The 15,769-nt window shown below is 60.2% G+C and overlaps 2 protein-coding genes across 11 annotated transcripts in view; one reads left to right on the top strand and one right to left on the bottom strand.

Moving 5' to 3' along the window:
- Positions 1-8,916, top strand: part of Crocc (ciliary rootlet coiled-coil, rootletin) — a 44,410-nt gene extending 35,494 nt beyond the window's left edge. For 4 of the 9 annotated variants that reach the window (XM_076861188.2, XM_076861183.2, XM_076861180.2 and 1 more), the window contains 10 exons: positions 2,341-2,510; positions 2,612-2,732; positions 3,026-3,189; positions 4,363-4,578; positions 5,183-5,407; positions 6,016-6,165; positions 6,447-6,647; positions 6,803-6,934; positions 7,585-7,764; positions 8,470-8,916. In XM_076861188.2, coding sequence (XP_076717303.2) covers positions 2,341-2,510; positions 2,612-2,732; positions 3,026-3,189; positions 4,363-4,578; positions 5,183-5,407; positions 6,016-6,165; positions 6,447-6,647; positions 6,803-6,934; positions 7,585-7,764; positions 8,470-8,556 — 1,646 coding nt within the window. In that variant the 3' untranslated portion in view covers positions 8,557-8,916. The remainder of the gene's footprint in view (positions 1-2,340; positions 2,511-2,611; positions 2,733-3,025; positions 3,190-4,362; positions 4,579-5,182; positions 5,408-6,015; positions 6,166-6,446; positions 6,648-6,802; positions 6,935-7,584; positions 7,765-8,469) is intronic. The other 5 variants (XM_076861185.2, XM_076861182.2, XM_076861181.2 and 2 more) reach the window with 5 other exon arrangements.
- A 1,324-nt stretch (positions 8,917-10,240) lies between these two features.
- Mfap2 (microfibril associated protein 2) lies at positions 10,241-15,769 on the bottom strand. 2 transcript variants are annotated; one of them, XM_076863311.2, is made up of 9 exons: positions 15,743-15,769; positions 13,678-13,753; positions 12,609-12,698; positions 12,386-12,412; positions 12,216-12,296; positions 12,031-12,075; positions 11,257-11,344; positions 10,977-11,050; positions 10,241-10,760 (listed from the first exon to the last, which is right to left on the bottom strand). In XM_076863311.2, exons 2-9 carry the CDS (start codon positions 13,712-13,714, stop codon positions 10,657-10,659), a joined length of 546 nt encoding a protein of 181 aa, XP_076719426.1. In that variant the 5' UTR covers positions 13,715-13,753; positions 15,743-15,769; the 3' UTR covers positions 10,241-10,656. The 2 variants fall into 2 exon arrangements, with proteins under 2 accessions (XP_076719426.1, XP_076719427.1); XM_076863312.2 differs by having other exon boundaries at positions 12,609-12,695.

The following is a 15,769-nucleotide window of genomic DNA, read 5'->3' as shown; positions in this document are numbered from 1 at the left end:
TCAAATAAAAAGGGAGGCCTGGGGATGCAGCCCAGTTGGTAGAGTGCTTGCCTCTCATGCACAAGGCCCAGCACCACTAAAAATAAATAAATAAATAGGATTGGGGATGTGGCTTAGTGGTTAAGTGCCCTTGGGTTCAATTCCCAGTACCAAATTAAATAAATAATAAAAAGGATCTGGAGTGTAGTTCAGTGGTAGAGCGTTTGTCTATCATGTGCCAGACCCTCGGTTAAATTACTAGCACTGCAAAAAAAAAAAAAAAAAAAAAAAAAAATCATAAATAAAAGGACAGATAAAGAGTCTACTTACCAGAAATGTCGAGAACAAATTCATAGAATCCGAAAGCAGATGAGATTGTGAGGGCGGGAGGAAGGTTCTGGGAGTCCTTGTTAGAAACTGTAGGGTTTCTGTTTGGGATTGTCTCAGATGCCAAGGCTGATGTAGCAATGTAATGTCAGTCCCAGTGTCCATGAGGGATTCGTCCCAGCCTCTTCCCCATTGTGGGTGCCGAAATCTGAGGATGTTTCAGACTTTATATAAGCTGGGTTTAGTGACACGTGCCTGTAATCCCAGCGGCTTGGGAGGCTAAAGCAGGAGGATCAAAAATTTGAGGCCAGTCTGGGCATCTTAACAAGACCCTGTCTGAAAATAATAAAATGGACTGGTGATGCAGCTCAATGGTGAAACGCTCCTGGGTTCCTACCCCCAGCACCCCTCCCCACGTGATCATGTGTAAAATAGCATGGTATTTATATATAACCTGCACACACCTTCTGCATACTTTAAATCCTCTCTAGATTACTTATAACACTAAATGTGATGTAAATGAAAATCACGTAGGATTAGGGCCATCCCATTCCTATACGACCTCATCTTAACTGTAATGATCCTCTTCCCAAATCCGGTCGCATTCTGAGGTTGTGGACTTAGAACTGCAACATAGGCAGCTTGGGCAGCTGCTGTTTATCACCATGGTGATGGAAAGATTTGGGAGCAGATGGCAGTGATGGTGGCACAGTGTGAGTACAGACCATGCCACTGGGTCACACCCTTACAATGGTCAAAATGGCACATTTCAAGTTACATATATTTTGTCACACACACAAAAAAGACAAAGGCAGGGGAGGGGTAGGCCTGATGTGGGAGATGGCACCTTGCTCAGGAGGCGATGGGGAAGGGAAGGATGGGGGTGTTGAGGGCACCCCTGGGGAAGAAATGTGTAGAAGGTCCTGTGTGGAAGTCCCCAACTGGTGACCAGTGGGGCTGCAGAGAGCAATGTGGCCAGCAAGGAGGTGAGGGTGTAGGGACAAGGCCTGCCCCATAGTCCTTGCAGGCCACCAGAGGGTACTGGCCTTTACCCTGTGAGTGGGATCTTCCAGTGGTGGAGGCCCCTGGGGACAGGCACTGCCCTCCTTTGGGAACCTGTGGATGGGGATGTGTCTGCTGGGTGGTTTAGGTGTTGCTTGGCCTAGGCAGGGGGTGCTAAAGGCCGGCCCTCCCATCCTGCAGTTCCGACATTGACCTTCAGCACTGTCCTCCCTTTGCCCTGCTCCTTGCCCCTCCCTGTGGCCTGATCTCCCAAGTTGAGTTCAGGCTTTCCGTGGGCACCAGCTGCTTAGGTTGAAATCTGGCTCTGAAATTTCTCAGCTTTGAGACTGAGCAATGGCTTCCCTGTTCTGAGCCCCACTTGCCAGCAACAGGGGTGAGCTGGTCCTTGCCTGTCAGGGTATTTATGGGGAAGGAGAGTGCGACACAGGGAAGGCACTGGTCAGTGCCAGGCATACAGCAAGTGCTCAGCCCAGGGAGATGTTGAAGTGAAGAAGAGTCCCCTGTGACCTGGATGCTGGGGACACAGCCCTCATGGTATGCAAGGTCTAGGTGGGGAGGGGTACCGGGATCCTGCGGGTGGGTCAACTCAGGGAGCCTCTGAAGAAGCACCATAAAGAATGGGCCGAGGCTTTTAAAAAGTACATGACTAAAAAATTAAACAGCAGTATTTAAAAAAAAAAAAAAAAAAAAAAGAATGGACCGGGCATAGGGAAGCCCTGAGAAGGGATAGCGTGTGCCAAGGCCCCAGGACTGGAGTGGGGAATGTTCTGGAACATAAAAGTAAGGGTGATGCAGAGTGGCCAGCCTGTATGGGGGGAAGGATAACCCTGGGTAGGCGCAGTTTCTAAGCCATGAGAAAGAAATTGGGCTAGAGTCTGAGGGCCGTGGGGTCTGGTAAAGGACCTTGAGTGAGAGGGTAGGTGACCCAGGCCTGCTTTGTGGGCAACAGGGAAGGGGTGGGTGTGAACCGTGCTGTGGCTGCTGCGGACCTGAGCGTGTCTTCTCTTCTAGGAAGCGGGGAGGCACTTAATAGCCCCAGCCCCTTGGAACGCAGCCCAGGGTCCCAGCCCCCTTCCCCAGGACCTGCCACCTCCCCAGTCCCTCCAGACCTTGACCCAGAGGCAGTGCGGGGGGCCCTCCGGGACTTCCTGCAGGAGCTACGGAGCGCTCAGAAGGAGCGGGTGAGGCTGGCTAGGAGCGGCTGGGCAGGGAAGCCAGGGCCCCTGATGGGCCGCCGATTGTAGAGCAGGAGTCTCCCCTTTGTCCCCCATCGGGGCTGTAGGATGAACTTCGGGCCCAGACGAGTACCCTGAGTCGACAGCTGGCTGAGACGGAGGCTGAGAGAGACTGTGCGGCCTCCCGGGCCAGGCAGCTGCAGAAGGTGATGGCCGAGAGAGAAGAGGGTGAGCTTGACCCTCGGGGTCCCACTTTGTTCTGTTGTGCTCTGAGCAGAGAGGTGGGAGGCTGGGGATTCACCCAAGTGGCTCTTGACACCCCCCCCCCCCGCCCTATAACCTGGTGCAGGCTGTCTCCTCCAGGTTGCCCTCCCTGCTCAGCCCACCTGTGTCCAGACCCGCAGACCCTCTGGGGTGCAGACAGGCGGGCCTGTGGTGGGTGAGGCGCAGGGCCGCTGTCCGGTGGCCCGGTCAGGCCACGAGGCATGCCTCCATGCTAATGGGCTGGGTGGTGACCACAGCTCGGCGCACCGTGGACAGGCAGCTGAGCAGGGTTCAGGCTGAGCTGGCACTGCAGGAGGAGAGTGTGCGGCGCAGCGAGCGGGAGCGCAGAGCCACGCTGGACCAGGTGGCTGCCCTGGAGAGGAGCCTGCAGGCCTCGGAGAGTGAGCTCCGGGCAAGCCAGGTGGGCAGGCCCTGGGTCCAGCGGGAGGGGTCCTGTGCGCCTAGGTGGGTAATCGAGTGCTGCCACAACTGCACCCGGCCGTCCTGAGTCTGTGCAGCCCTGGGCAGTGCCAATCTTTTCCTCTTTCTACAAGGGCTCAAGTTCAGCCACTGCCAGTCAGCTCTGACCCTCAGTCTCATCAGTAGGAAGGGAGAGTGGGAATCGTCCCGCAGGGATGATGCACATAGCCCCTGACCCACCGATGGTGCCCAGGGGCCTCGTGTGTCTGTGAAGAGCCACCTTAGTCATATTCCAAGGGTTGCATGTGTCTGGGATATGTGTACCCCTGGGCATGTGTGTGTCTGGTGCTGGGGCAGGACGAGCAGGCTCTGGGGTGCTAATCCAGACTGCTGAAGCTTTGAGTCTCTTGCAGCCAAAGCTCCCCTGTCCCCTGCCCTCTCCCAGCCCTCCATTGTGGCCCTGAAGCCCACTCGCTGCCTCTGGCTGGGGGCCAAGGTGGAGCTGGATTGTTGTGTCTGCCGCTTCGGCTCTGGCCTGGGGCCCACAGCCACAGGGGCCCGGGAGGAGGCCAGGAACAAAGCTGGTCAGGAGCCAGAGTGGGGCCTTGGGCCAGGCAGGGCAGGATTGGGGCTCTGAGCAGGCAGGAGAGGGGCCAGGCATGGGGCAGAGTGTGGGGAGGCCGTAGCAGCACCCCTGAGACCCCCTGGCTCCAGGGTGGTTATGTGGTCTTCCAGTGCTACCCCCAGTCCCTGAACCCTCTTTACTACCTGGCCTCCAAGCAGGGGAGGGTAGAGGGTCAGCCTGCGACCAAAGTGGTGGGTTCACATGGTGCGGCCCTGCACACGCAGCTCAGAGCCCACCTCTGAGAGGCGTCCATGAGCAGAAGGCCTCGAGTCGCATTTGTAGGCCCACCCCAGGGCTTCTTGGGGCACCCAGTTTTACCCCTGGACCACTTTAGTCCCTTTCCTACACACGTGCGAAGCGCGGCCAGAGAGTGGGGGAGCCCCAGGTCACAGCACCTGCTGGACTGAGCCCAAGCTGAAGGTGCTCTGGAGTCCTCACGTCCGCTCGTCCTGTGAGCGCGCAGGGAGACTGAGGCCCCCAGAGGGCCACGGGGTGCCGAGGGGTGTGGGGCGGGGTGTGGGTGACCGCACCTGGCCTACGCACTTGCAGGAGAAGATCAGCAAGCTGAGGGGCGACGGTGCAAAGCTGGAGAGCGACAAGCGGCGCCTGAAGGAGGTGCTGGATGCCTCTGAGAGCCGCGCTATCAAGCTCGAGCTGCAGCGGCGCGCCCTTGAGGGGGAACTGCAGCGCAGCCGCCTGGGCCTGAGCGACCGCGAGGCTCAGGCCCAGATCCTCCAGGATCGAGTGGACTCCCTGCAGAGACAGGTGTGTCCCTCTCCTCCAGACCATCTCTGCACGCCCTGTGCCAAGCAGGTCGATTCTCCGGCAGTGCTGTGGGGCAAGTGTTATTAGCACCCCCACTTCACAGATGGACAAATGGAGGTTCAGAAAGGAGATGTCCTTGTCCATCACAGCTAATGAAAGAGCCAGTGTTAGAATTCAGGACTGATGACAGAATGTGTACCCAGGAGACATGGGACAAGTTAGAAATGTGGATTTCTTTCTTTTCCCTTTTTGTCTTGACGGCTAGGGAGCTCAGCTCTAACTGGAATGTTCAGTTACTCAACATTTCTACATGGACATCCACCAAAGTCAAAACCAGAAAATTTTAGGTTTATGATTATTCTTTTCTCCCATAGTAGGGGAGGAGAAGGGATTGAGGACAGGGAGGAGATGATGGACTCTCAACACTGGTAGTTCCCCAGTGGTGGTTGGGGCCCAGGTTGCAGTGGACAGGGCCAACAGGATCGCATGGGAACAGTGGGTGTCAGTGAGGAGGCCCAGGGAGGTGGGAGAACTGGGGTGGGGCAGGCCTGATGGAGGTCAGAGTGGGAGCCGAGCCCCTGAGCCAACCCGTGTGTCCTGCCAGGTGGCAGACAGCGAGGTGAAGGCGGGGACCTTGCAGCTGACGGTGGACCGGCTGAATGGGGCCCTGGCCAAGGTGGAGGAGAGTGAGGGTGTCCTGAGGGACAAGGTGCAGTGCCTGACAGAAGCCCTGTCCCAGAGCAGCGCCAGCCTCAGCAGCACCCAGGACAAGAATCTGCAGCTGCAGAAAGCCCTGGCTGCCTGTGAGCATGACCGCCTGGTGCTCCAGGTACGCCGGGGTCTGCGGGGGGAGGCCGGCGGGAGTCGGGTGTGATAGAAGACCACCAGGCCTTGGGAGAGGGCCAGCCAGGGGAGCTGTCAGCAGGGAGTGCTCAGGAGCCAGTCCGTGAGAGAGAGCTCTTAGGGGGGTCGGAGTCAATGGAATACAGCCATTCAAAGTAGGCTGTGGGTGCATGCCTGCTAGTGTAGGCTTGGGGGAACCCAAGTGCCATTCATGGAGGGAAATTGGGATGTGATGGCTGCACTCTGCACAGGTCAATGGACAGGCTTATCCTCCAGGCAAATGACTGCCTGTTGCTGGACACATGGCTCATGCCTATAATCCCAGTGCCTCAGGAGGCTGAGGCAGGAGGATTGTAGGTTCGAGGCCAGCCTCCACAACTTAGCAAGATCCTAAGCAACCTAGTGAGAAATGATAAATAAAAAGGGCTGGGATGTAGCTCAGTGGTAGAGTGCCCTGGGTTTGATCCCCAGGATACACACACACACACAGACTGTTTTATGGGCTGTGAACCTTCCCAGAGGTACAGAGCAGAGGGGAGCCCTTTGCCTTAGGGCTCTTTGGCTGGCCTGGCACCATCAGTCCCTGTCCCCCAGGAACGACTGGACGCTGCCCGGCAGGCGTTGTCTGAAGCACGCAAGCAGAGCAGCAGCCTGGGCGAGCAGGTGCAGGCCATGCGGGGTGAGCTGGCAGACCTGGAGCTGCAGCGGGCGGAGGCCGAGGGCCAGCTGCAGCAGCTGCAGGAGGTGAGGGCCGGCTGGGCTGCCTCTGTCCCCAGGACTGCGAGGCCCTTGGGATGGCATAGGGACCTTCCAGTCAGCTCAGCCTCATCCCCAACCCCGGCCAGCCTCCTCTGAGGAAGCTTGGCTCATAAGGGACGTCTCCGTCTGCACTCAGTAACAGTCTCCCAGATGGGCCCCACAGTGGCTGCCACCTGAGTGGGCATGGTGGACCAGCATTGCTATCTGTAAGCTTCAGGTGGCCGCACAGGCCCGAGGTTGAGGGTCCTGCCTGGCGTGTGCTGCAGGTGCTGCGGCAGCGGCAGGAGAGCGAGGCCGCAGCTTTGCACGCGGCCCAGAAGCTGCAGGAGGAGCGGCGGCTGCTGCAGGAGCGCCTGGGCAGCCAGCAGCGAGCCCTGGCCCAGCTGGAAGTGGAGAAGCGGGAGGTGGAGCGCTCAGCCCTGCGGCTGGAGAAGGACCGTGTGGCCCTCAGGAGGACACTGGACAAGGTGGGCTGCTCCAGGGCCTCCCCTCACTGCCCACGGCGTCTGGCCGTGGTGGTCTTGGCTGTACGTCCCGCAGTCTGCGGCCTTGTGGCTAGCTAACCCGCCGAGGTCTGGGACCTGGGGGCCCCCTGAGCCCTCTCCCTGTGCTGGCCCCCCAGGTGGAGCGGGAAAAGCTTCGCAGTCACGAGGACACGGTGCGGCTGAGTGCAGAGAAGGGCTGCTTGGACCGCACACTCTCTGGGGCTGAGCTGGAGCTGGCCGAGGCCCAGAGGCAGATCCAGCAGCTGGAGGTCTGGCCCTGCCCACCCAGCACAACCTTCTCCCCTCCAGCCCCTCCCCCGCCCGAGGGTAGCTCCTGTCCCAGGTGGAGCTGATGGTCAGCCAGCCTAGGACTCTCAGTTCCCCCAGCAGCCCGGGATCCCTAGGCTCAGGGAGGTGCCCCAGCCGTCCTGGAGGGAAGTCTGCCCCCAGGAGGAGGGAAATGACAGTGAAGGCCTGTTAGCACAGGAGCCTGTGCATTCAGGTGTGCTGTGGACAGGTGGGGAGATGTGAGTGTCTTTCGGGGTTTTCTTGTGCGTGTAACATGAATCTCATGCATGAATGTAGTGCGTGGCCTACTTGTGTTTGTGTGATGTTTTCACGTATGTTGGTGTATTTAAGAATTTGGAACTTTTGCTTATACACCTGCATCTGTGTGGATAGTACATACTTGCTTTTGTTGCTGTGTACACGGGCCCGCCTCCATGTTTGACTGACTGTGTGTGCCTGAGTGGGGCCACTGGGTCCTGACCCAGAATTTGCAGGCTGCGGGCCAGTGAGCTGGGGCAAGCCAGGATTTCCCTGTGTCTCCCACCTGCACGGGCCGTGCCTCAGGGCGGAGCTGGACACCTGACAGCACACAGGCTGGGCTAGAACCCTGAGTAGCGGTTCCTCCCCACAGGCCCAGATGGTGGCTCTGGAGCAGAACCAGGGCCAGGCTCAGCCAGAGGCAGATGGACAGCAACGGCTGGAGCTGCAGCAGGAGTTGGAGCGCCTGCGCAGTGCCCGGGTGCAGACTGAGCGCACGCTGGAGGCCCGGGAGCGGGCCCATCGCCAGCAGGTGCGAGGGCTGGAGGAGCAGGTACACAGGCCTCCCCAGGAAGATGGGCCGGGAGGGAAGTACATGGCTCGGGGAGAGGGCTGGTCACAACCTGGTGGTCACCACCGATGCCTTCTAGAACCTGAAAAGAGCTGGGGTGGGTCAGTGCTGGCATGGGCCATGGTTGCCGGCCAATGAAGCCACTGGGACTCAGTTCCTCCCTGCCAGGGAGCGCTCTAGCTCCAGGCCCAGGCAGTTCCCCTCCCTGGGTGGCACAGGTGGCCTTAGCAGCTCCAGCCTCAATTTCCCCTCAACAACTTGGGATCCCAGGAGAGAGGGGGCTTCTTGCTGTGAGCACCAGCAGAAGTCCTGGGCTGGTCCTCACTGGTCAGCTTAGACCACATGGCCCTTGCTGACCGTGTCTGATGCAGTGGTGTCTGTAGGCCCAGCTGCTCTGATAGGTCCAGCCTGGTCACATGTCCAACCCCAAGTCTGGACTAAAACCAGGCCCACCCAAATGACACTGGGGATAAGGACGGAGCCCCTAAAGATGGCAGAGAGTTAGACATCTGACTCTGCTGCAAGGGGCAGAATGCGAGGAAGCACATGTCTGGCTCTGAGGACAGCCTCTCCTGCAGCACGCAGCATTGGGGCCCAGTGTGCCTGAGAGCCCCTCTGCCCGTTTTCTCCTTTCCTCTGAAACCAGGCTGGGCCGGGGGCTGCCCTGACCTTTCTGTTCCTCCCCAGGTGTCTACACTGAAGGGGCAGCTGCAGCAGGAGCTGTGGAGGGGCCCAGCGTGCTTCTCCCCACCCTGCGGCCCTCCAGAGAAGTGAGCCTTCCCCGAGAGCGGCCTGGGCCAGGAGAGGGGCCTCTGCAGCACAACCCACCCAGGGCCTGGGCGAGGGTGGGGTGGGTGGAGGCAGGTGTTCGTGCTGAGGGCAGGGAGCCCATTCTAGGCCACTTGTAGCAGTGGTTTCACCCCAACCCCCTTCTCCGGGGACAGCCACTCTAGATCACTCCATCCTCGGGAGAGCGGCCGAGCCAAAGCCAGGGGTCAGGGAAAGCCCTGGTGTCTGGAGCAGGGGTTCGTAGGGAGGAGGCAGGGTCAGAGCCCCAGGCCCTGACTGGCTTCCCAGGGGTCTCAGCCTTAGTTCAGAGAGTGTCAGGAATTCCTCAGAGAGTGCAGAGTCCTTGTATTTTTGTACCTTTTTATATAATGTTACTATTGAGAACTGTTGTGTTGTTTTGTGACAAGACTCCATTTTCTACGACGGTTTATACAGAAGTGCCCTTTTTCTTTTTGTGTATCAGGGATTGAACCCAGGAGCACTCAATCACTAAGCCACATCCCCAACCTATTTCATTTTTTTTTTAATTTATTTTTTAGTTGTAGTTGGACACAACACCTTTATTTCACTTGTTTATTTTTATGTGGTGCTGAGGATCGAACCCAGGGTCGCACATGCGAGGCGAGCGCTCTATTGCTGAGCCACAGCCCAGCCCCCTATTTCATTTTTATTTTGAGGCAGGGTCTCCCTGAGTTGCTTAGGGCCTCGCTAAATTGCTGAGGCTGGCTTTGAAATGGTGATCCTCCTGCCTCAGCCTCCCCAGCCGCTGGGGTAAAGGGATTTGCCTCCAACCCCAGCTGAGGTACCCCTTTTCAGTACTATCCCTGCGTGCCTCCAGTGCCTGGGGGGAGGGGGGCCTGGGCAGGAGGGATGAAGCCCTCTGGGGAGAGCTGGGAGGCACAGGCCTGTGGGGGTAAGGAATCGAGCAGATGCGGGGACTAACCCAGCCCACTTCACAGATGAGGCTGTGGGGGCTTGGGGCCGGGTCTCTCCAGCCCAACCTCTCTTGTGCCTTTCTCCAGCCCTCCTTGGGACAGGGCCCACTGCTGGACAGTGGCAGGCCTCCTGAGTGGCGTGATGAGCAAGGGCAGACTTGGGAGTGAATGCAGGGTCTCGCCCTGGGGGTGATGCTGGGCAAAGCTCCTTCATGCCTCATCCTCAGTGTGTTCTTGTGTCAGACGAGAGCCCGCTGGAGGGGCCTGGGGGGTGCAGCACTGCTGCTGGGGTGTCTCAAGGACACACTCCCCTCCCCCTCCCCTCATCTTCCAGAGCCCAGTAGCCAGATCCTGCTCTGCCTCTGCCTCAGCGCTGGGCGGCCACTCGGTGCATGTGGGCAGTTTCCCCTGCAGTTTGGGCTAGTGACTGCACCTGGCATACAGGGCTGGCTGCTGGGAGGGCTCAGGAGCAGCCTTGGGGCCGCGGTGGGGGACCCGCCATGCTCACCCACTTATGTCCTCACAATGGCACCGGGCACCCCTGGGTCTCAGGTCTACCTACCTTGACCTGAAGCTGGTGGGCAAGGAGGCAGGGCTGGGCCTGGAAGCAAGGCTACCTGGCACCCAAATGTCCCCTTCTCTCCAGGGGCTAGGAGGCTTCTCTGTGGGGACAGGCGGCGTTGGAGGCACCAGGCTCTCCCCTCTTGCCTGGACTGAAAAAGCGACTCTGGAACTTTTGTAAAAACTTGTTTTTAATTTTGTATAAAACGAAGGTGGTCCACGCCTGGGGGCTGCAGGAAATCCAAGCAGACCGCTGGGCGAGGGGCACAGCCTACCTCTGGGGACTGTCAAGGGGGGACTGTCCTCAGAGGGACTGACAAGGCACATCAGGACCCAGGGCCCACTTAGAGGCCTGGATGCCCCACCCAGGGGGTGGAGGCTGGGCAGCAGGGGCCCCCACTGTGCCCTGGGGGTGGCCACAGGCTGGGGGCAGGGCCTGAGGCAGCACAGCTCAGGATCCCCAGGGCTGCAGTCCACTAACTTGACAGAATAAAAGGGGAGTTGGGACGGGAAGAAAAGCACCAGGTCAGGCAGGGCCCGAGGCTCCAAGAGCTGAGCAGGGTTCAGGGCTCTGGGCACCAGCTCTACCCTAGCAGCCCCCGCAGCTCCTGGCACACGAGGCTGCCACAGACTGGCACAGGCCACTGCTGGCCATCACACCACATTTGGAGAACTTGTCCCGACATAGGTCAGCTGTTGGGGGGACAGGAAGGAAGTGGGTGAGGGTGGGGTGTGTGATGGGAACTGCTGTCCCCCAGGTCTCTTGGGGGTTCTGAGGATGAAGTGGCAGGGAGGGGCGCTCCTGGTGCCCTTCAAGCGAGCCCAGCACGTGGCCTCCTGAATGGACCCACTGGGGCCAGCAGCTGCTGGAAAATGAAGGGGGTGCGGGGAGGGGAGATGGGCTCTTACCTCGGAGGAGCTCCTCATGGGCACACACTGTGCGGACACAGATCTCCTTGTTGACCACGTACACACGGCGGAGGCTGAGGGGACAGGTCGGGAGAGGTGTCAGCCCCACTTTTACCTGTCCCCACTGGGCCCAGGCCCACCCTCAGAGTTGAGCTCCTTTTTAGGATTCATGGTCCCCAAACTCCCACCTTGACTACCCAGAGCCGTTCCCTGCCCCTGCTGCTGCCTCCACCTCCACGTGCCCCCCTCACCGTCCCGGGGTGTGCCCGCCGGTGCCCACCTGTAGAAGCAGACCTCGTTGAGACACTGTTTGCAGGGCTTATGGATGGAGTAGAGGCGGGTGCACGGGTACTGTTCCTCACGGCAGTCTGAGGGACAGACGGGACCACGCTTGAGGCTCAGCTGGAGGGTAGCCCCAACCTTGCCTATCTGACAAGCGCTCTCAAGTCTCAGGTGCCCCACGCCCCCAGGCCCAGCCAGATCCCATGCATGCCCAGTGCTCATGGCTTTGCTGGACCTTCTGGGCTGCTCGATTTCATGTAACATCCACAATAATTTCAGAAGCTCATACTCCAACACAAGTTCAAACACATCTTCATACCCACCCTGTGGCCTCACAAGTCCACACCCACTCAAAAGCAGACACGCAAGTGCTCGAAGGAACCTGCACTCAGCAACTCCAGTGAGGCTACCGAGTCTCATGCCATCTCTCAGGCTCTTGGCTGGACACTGCTCAGCCAGCCTGGGACCTTCCCTGCCTGGCCACAGGCACACCCAGTCCCTCTTCTGGCAGGAAGCCCCCTCCTGCACACCCCCTGCCCCTCCCAATGTCTGAGGAGAGGGCCTCTGGCCAGGCCCATGGCAGGTGGTGGGAGTCTCCCAGAGCTGGGGGTGGGCGCTGGAGATAGACTGGAGTGGGGGGGCTGCCGGCTTGCCCCACCCCCCCACATTAGCACCACAGCCCACAGGGCCCCAAACAGCAGTCCTGCCAGCACCACGGCCAGGGAGGGAGCAGAGCATGCCTCCATTTCTCCAGCTTCTAGAAAGCTCTTACCAAGAGGCCCTGGCTCCGTGGGCTCCGTCTCCACATTTCCAGGTTCTGGTGTAGAAAGAGGCAGGCAGGAATCACCGGGTGGGGTCTATTCAGAGCAGGGGGTCACCTCTCAGCCCCTCAGCCCGGGGCACAGACCTACTCCCAGGGTTGACAGGGAGCTCAAGTGGGAGGAGCTTGTGGCCTACCTGGGGTGGGGGCTGGGATGACCTCCTGTTGGACTTGCTGCTGGGACTGGAACTGCTCCTCAGGGGACCGAGAACTCACCTCTGCATTGGGATGATGAGGGTGTCTGCTTCCCTTCCCTTCCCGGGTCCCCAAGGGCTCCCCCACCCAGCTGCCTGCCCCAGCCCTTTACCTTGGTAATCGTAGTAGTCTGGCTGGTCTGAAAGCGAAAAGGAAGGTGGAATTGGTGCAGGTCAGGCTGATCCCCTGCCCCAGGAGGTTGCCAAGGAGCCACAAGCCAGACCAAAGGATTCTCGTGGTCCTACACCACCGGGCCCCAGCTGAGCCACGCGTATCTGGGGCTTGGTTTTGACATGGCAGGGCTGGGGGACACCTTGGGGAGGCACAGCTCTTACCGATCTGGTCATTGTAGTGGGCGTACTGGACATGGTCCGGAAATGGGGGCAGAGGGTCCAGGTCATATTGGCCCTGAGCCAGCAGGCCTGCTGAGGAAGCACAGCATATGGGTGCCCGCAAAGGACGACATGGGGCCCAGGACATTTCTGGGAAGGCAGATGGAGGTCACAGGGCACTCTTGGACTCAAGGCTTCAAACCCCTTCCTTCCTCTCCTGCACAGGCCCCAGCTCCTTGGTCTTGCATCACCCCCTGACCTCACCCGGCCTCTCCCCTCACTGCCTCCTGTTGCCTCAGGGCCTTTGCCTCCCTCAGGACTCACCTGAACTGTCAGCTCTGCTGAGGGGCACCCCTGGCTCCCCCCGCCCTCCTGCTTATTCCACAACACTGAACACACCCTGGAGTTCATCCCGTCTATGAGGCTACAGCCGGCCTCTCTTCCCTAGCTTATCAGCCTGATAAGGGCAGGGATCTGTCTGCCTAGTCCATCGCTGTGTCCCCGGGGCCTAACCCAGAGCCTGCACATAGTAAGAAATGAACATGTTTATTGAGTGAATGAATGACTGACTGTTAAGACCTCGCAAGGCCTTTGCAGTCCCCATCTAACCAATAGGTCACCGCTATATAGGGCAGAAGGGCCCCCAAATTCATCTAGAACCCAGGTTTCCGGACCCCCTGCCTCTGCATGCCCCACTCCTGTACACTGGCTCCAACAGTGATAAGAAGACAAGCCTGGATCCTGGGGCCTCCAGTGAGCCCATCCTCCAGAACCCTGCCTGCCTGATGCTGTGGAAGGTTGGGGGACAGAATCCTGGCCTCAAGGCATGACAAAGACTCCCTGTGAGCTCCCTTCACAACTCCCACCCCCAGTAAGGGTCACCAGGTTCAAGGTCAACCTGAGAAACTTAGACTCGGTTGTAAAGTAAAAAATAAAAAGGGCTGGGATGTGAGTCAGTGGTAGAGCACCCCGGGTTCAATCCCCAGTGCCAAAACACCAAGATCAACAAGAAACCAACCAACCCCCCACTGCACTCCACTGGGCAGCCACCGCTACTCCAGTGGTCACTCACCAGGCAGGCACAGCAGGAAGAGGTAGGCAGCTCTCATGGCCACGGAGTGGGAGGTTGGGGTGGTTTCAGAGGACAGCTAGGGGGACAGGAGCAGAAAGCTGCACCCAAGCTTGATAACCCAGGGCCACAGAGCCACCTCCGTCCCAGAATTCAGCCTGGAGAAGGCACTTTAACAGAAGCCAGGCACTGGAGGACAGGGCTGGGGTGGGGCTGCTTTGGAGGAGCCTGTGTGGCAGGGCAGGAGGGGCTTCCAACCTGGCTCCAGGGCTGATCCTGACAAATGAACAGACCCCACCTTGCCCTGTGCACTAAAGGGACATTTCTACAGCCGCCCCCCACCCCACACAGCCTTGCTGTTCTCTCCCTGGCTGCACCCCCCCCCCCCGCCCCAGGTCCAGCCCCTCCGTGGGTGCCTGGATCCCAGGCGCGTCCAAGGGGCACCAGCCCTGCAGCCAGCCCCACAGCCCCCACTAAGCATTTTGCCAGGTCTGCCACCTGTTCCCAATTAGCCCCTGGGCCCTGCCTATGCTGCTCAGCAGGAAACCACGTGCATGTGGGCCTGAGGGGCCCCAGAGCAGCCAGGGCTGGGCAGGGCTCCCAGCCCCCAGAACTCTCCTGCCAGGATCCAGGCCCCCCCAGACCTGGCTGTCTTCACCCCAGACTCACGAGACTGAGGTTTATTTGTCTGCAGCAGGAAGCACTTAGGAGGAGCCTGAGGAGGCTCTGTGGGCCCTGGCTTTGTGGCAATAGGGGCGGTGATGTCACCCAGCCCAGGGGTCCTGCATCCCCTGATGTGTATGACAAGTGTGTGATGGGGGGAGGGCGAGAGCATTGGCCCAGGGCTCTCACTGGGTTTGTGCCATTTAGGAACGCCTGGAGTCCAGCCTCCAGTCTTGGTTACAAAGAGGGCTTGGTGGAGCCTCCAGGTCCCCGTCCTGCTCCAGCTCCCCCTGTCCTGCTCCAGCTCAGTGAAGGGTGACCTCAAGACTGTCAGCCTACTGCAGGGAGATCTGTGAAGACAGTCCCAGGCTCCTCCATCCAGCAGGGCCCCCTCCCCGCCCAGCACAGGAAGTTCTTCAGACAGCTAACTGGAAACCCAAACTTAGCTGGATATCCCCCCTCCCCCTGGAAAAGGCAGAGAAGGGGTTAGAAACAGGGTCTCTGGGCCCAATTTCTCCCAAACTGAGGCTTCTCCGACCCCATTCCCATCCCAAGCATTCAATGTGGGGTGGAATGGGGGTCAGAAGCAGGACTCACACATCCCAGTTCTAGAAACCCTTGGCTTCCTCATCGTAGGGGGACCACCATCCCCCACCCATGCTGGCGGCAGCCAGGCCAGGTGGAGCGGTCACCTCTCAGGAGGAGTTCCTGAGTGGGGGCATGAGGAGGCCTCAAGAGGCTGGGGGAGGCCCCTGCATGGAGTCCTTGTCCAGCACGACGAAGGCGCCAGGCCCAGGCTTATCGAGGGCCGGGAGACGGCGGGCTAGGGAAGGGCCGTCGAAGGGGAGTAGCGGAGCCCTCACAGGGGACCACGTCTCCAAGCGTCCGGACCATGGTCTTGGGGACTGGGGGCGCAGAACTGCCCCCACCGGCTGCCGCCGCCTCCCCCTGCCCGCACCGTGCAGGCTGCGGGGACCAGCGGCCCCCGGGCTGGCCGCGGCCCAGGGAGGGCCCTGCCCGCTGCGGAGGCCGGGCCGGGCTGGGGTCCCGCGGAAACCGGACGCCGCCGCACAGCTGGGAACAATCAGCCGCGGCCGCTGTCTCTGCTCTTTGTCTCCGCGGCTCGGTCTCGGCCGCTCCCGCGACCCCCGCCCGCCACGTTCCGCCCTCCCGGGAACGAGACCGGGGGTCCCGACGCCCCCGCTCCGCCTCCCCCGAGCTCGGGCCCCCGGCCCTCCCCAGGTCGCATCCTCACCCTTGGCGACCCCAAACTTTCAGGTGCCCCCGAGACCAGCCCAGGAGGCCTGGGGCTCAGGGTCCTGGGCGGCCGCCCCCCGCTCGCGGCCCGCACCCCGGCCCGCCCGCGCCCGCCGCTGTCCCCGCGCGTCCGCCCGCGCGCGCCTACCTGTCCCGGCCACCGCGCCCGCCGCGC

The sequence above is a fragment of the Callospermophilus lateralis genome, chromosome 7 (genome assembly GCF_048772815.1).
Source record: "Callospermophilus lateralis isolate mCalLat2 chromosome 7, mCalLat2.hap1, whole genome shotgun sequence".
In the NCBI taxonomy this organism is placed as follows: Eukaryota; Metazoa; Chordata; class Mammalia; order Rodentia; family Sciuridae; genus Callospermophilus; species Callospermophilus lateralis.
Note: the sequence above shows the minus strand (reverse complement) of the source record. Positions and strands in the feature narration are given on the sequence as shown.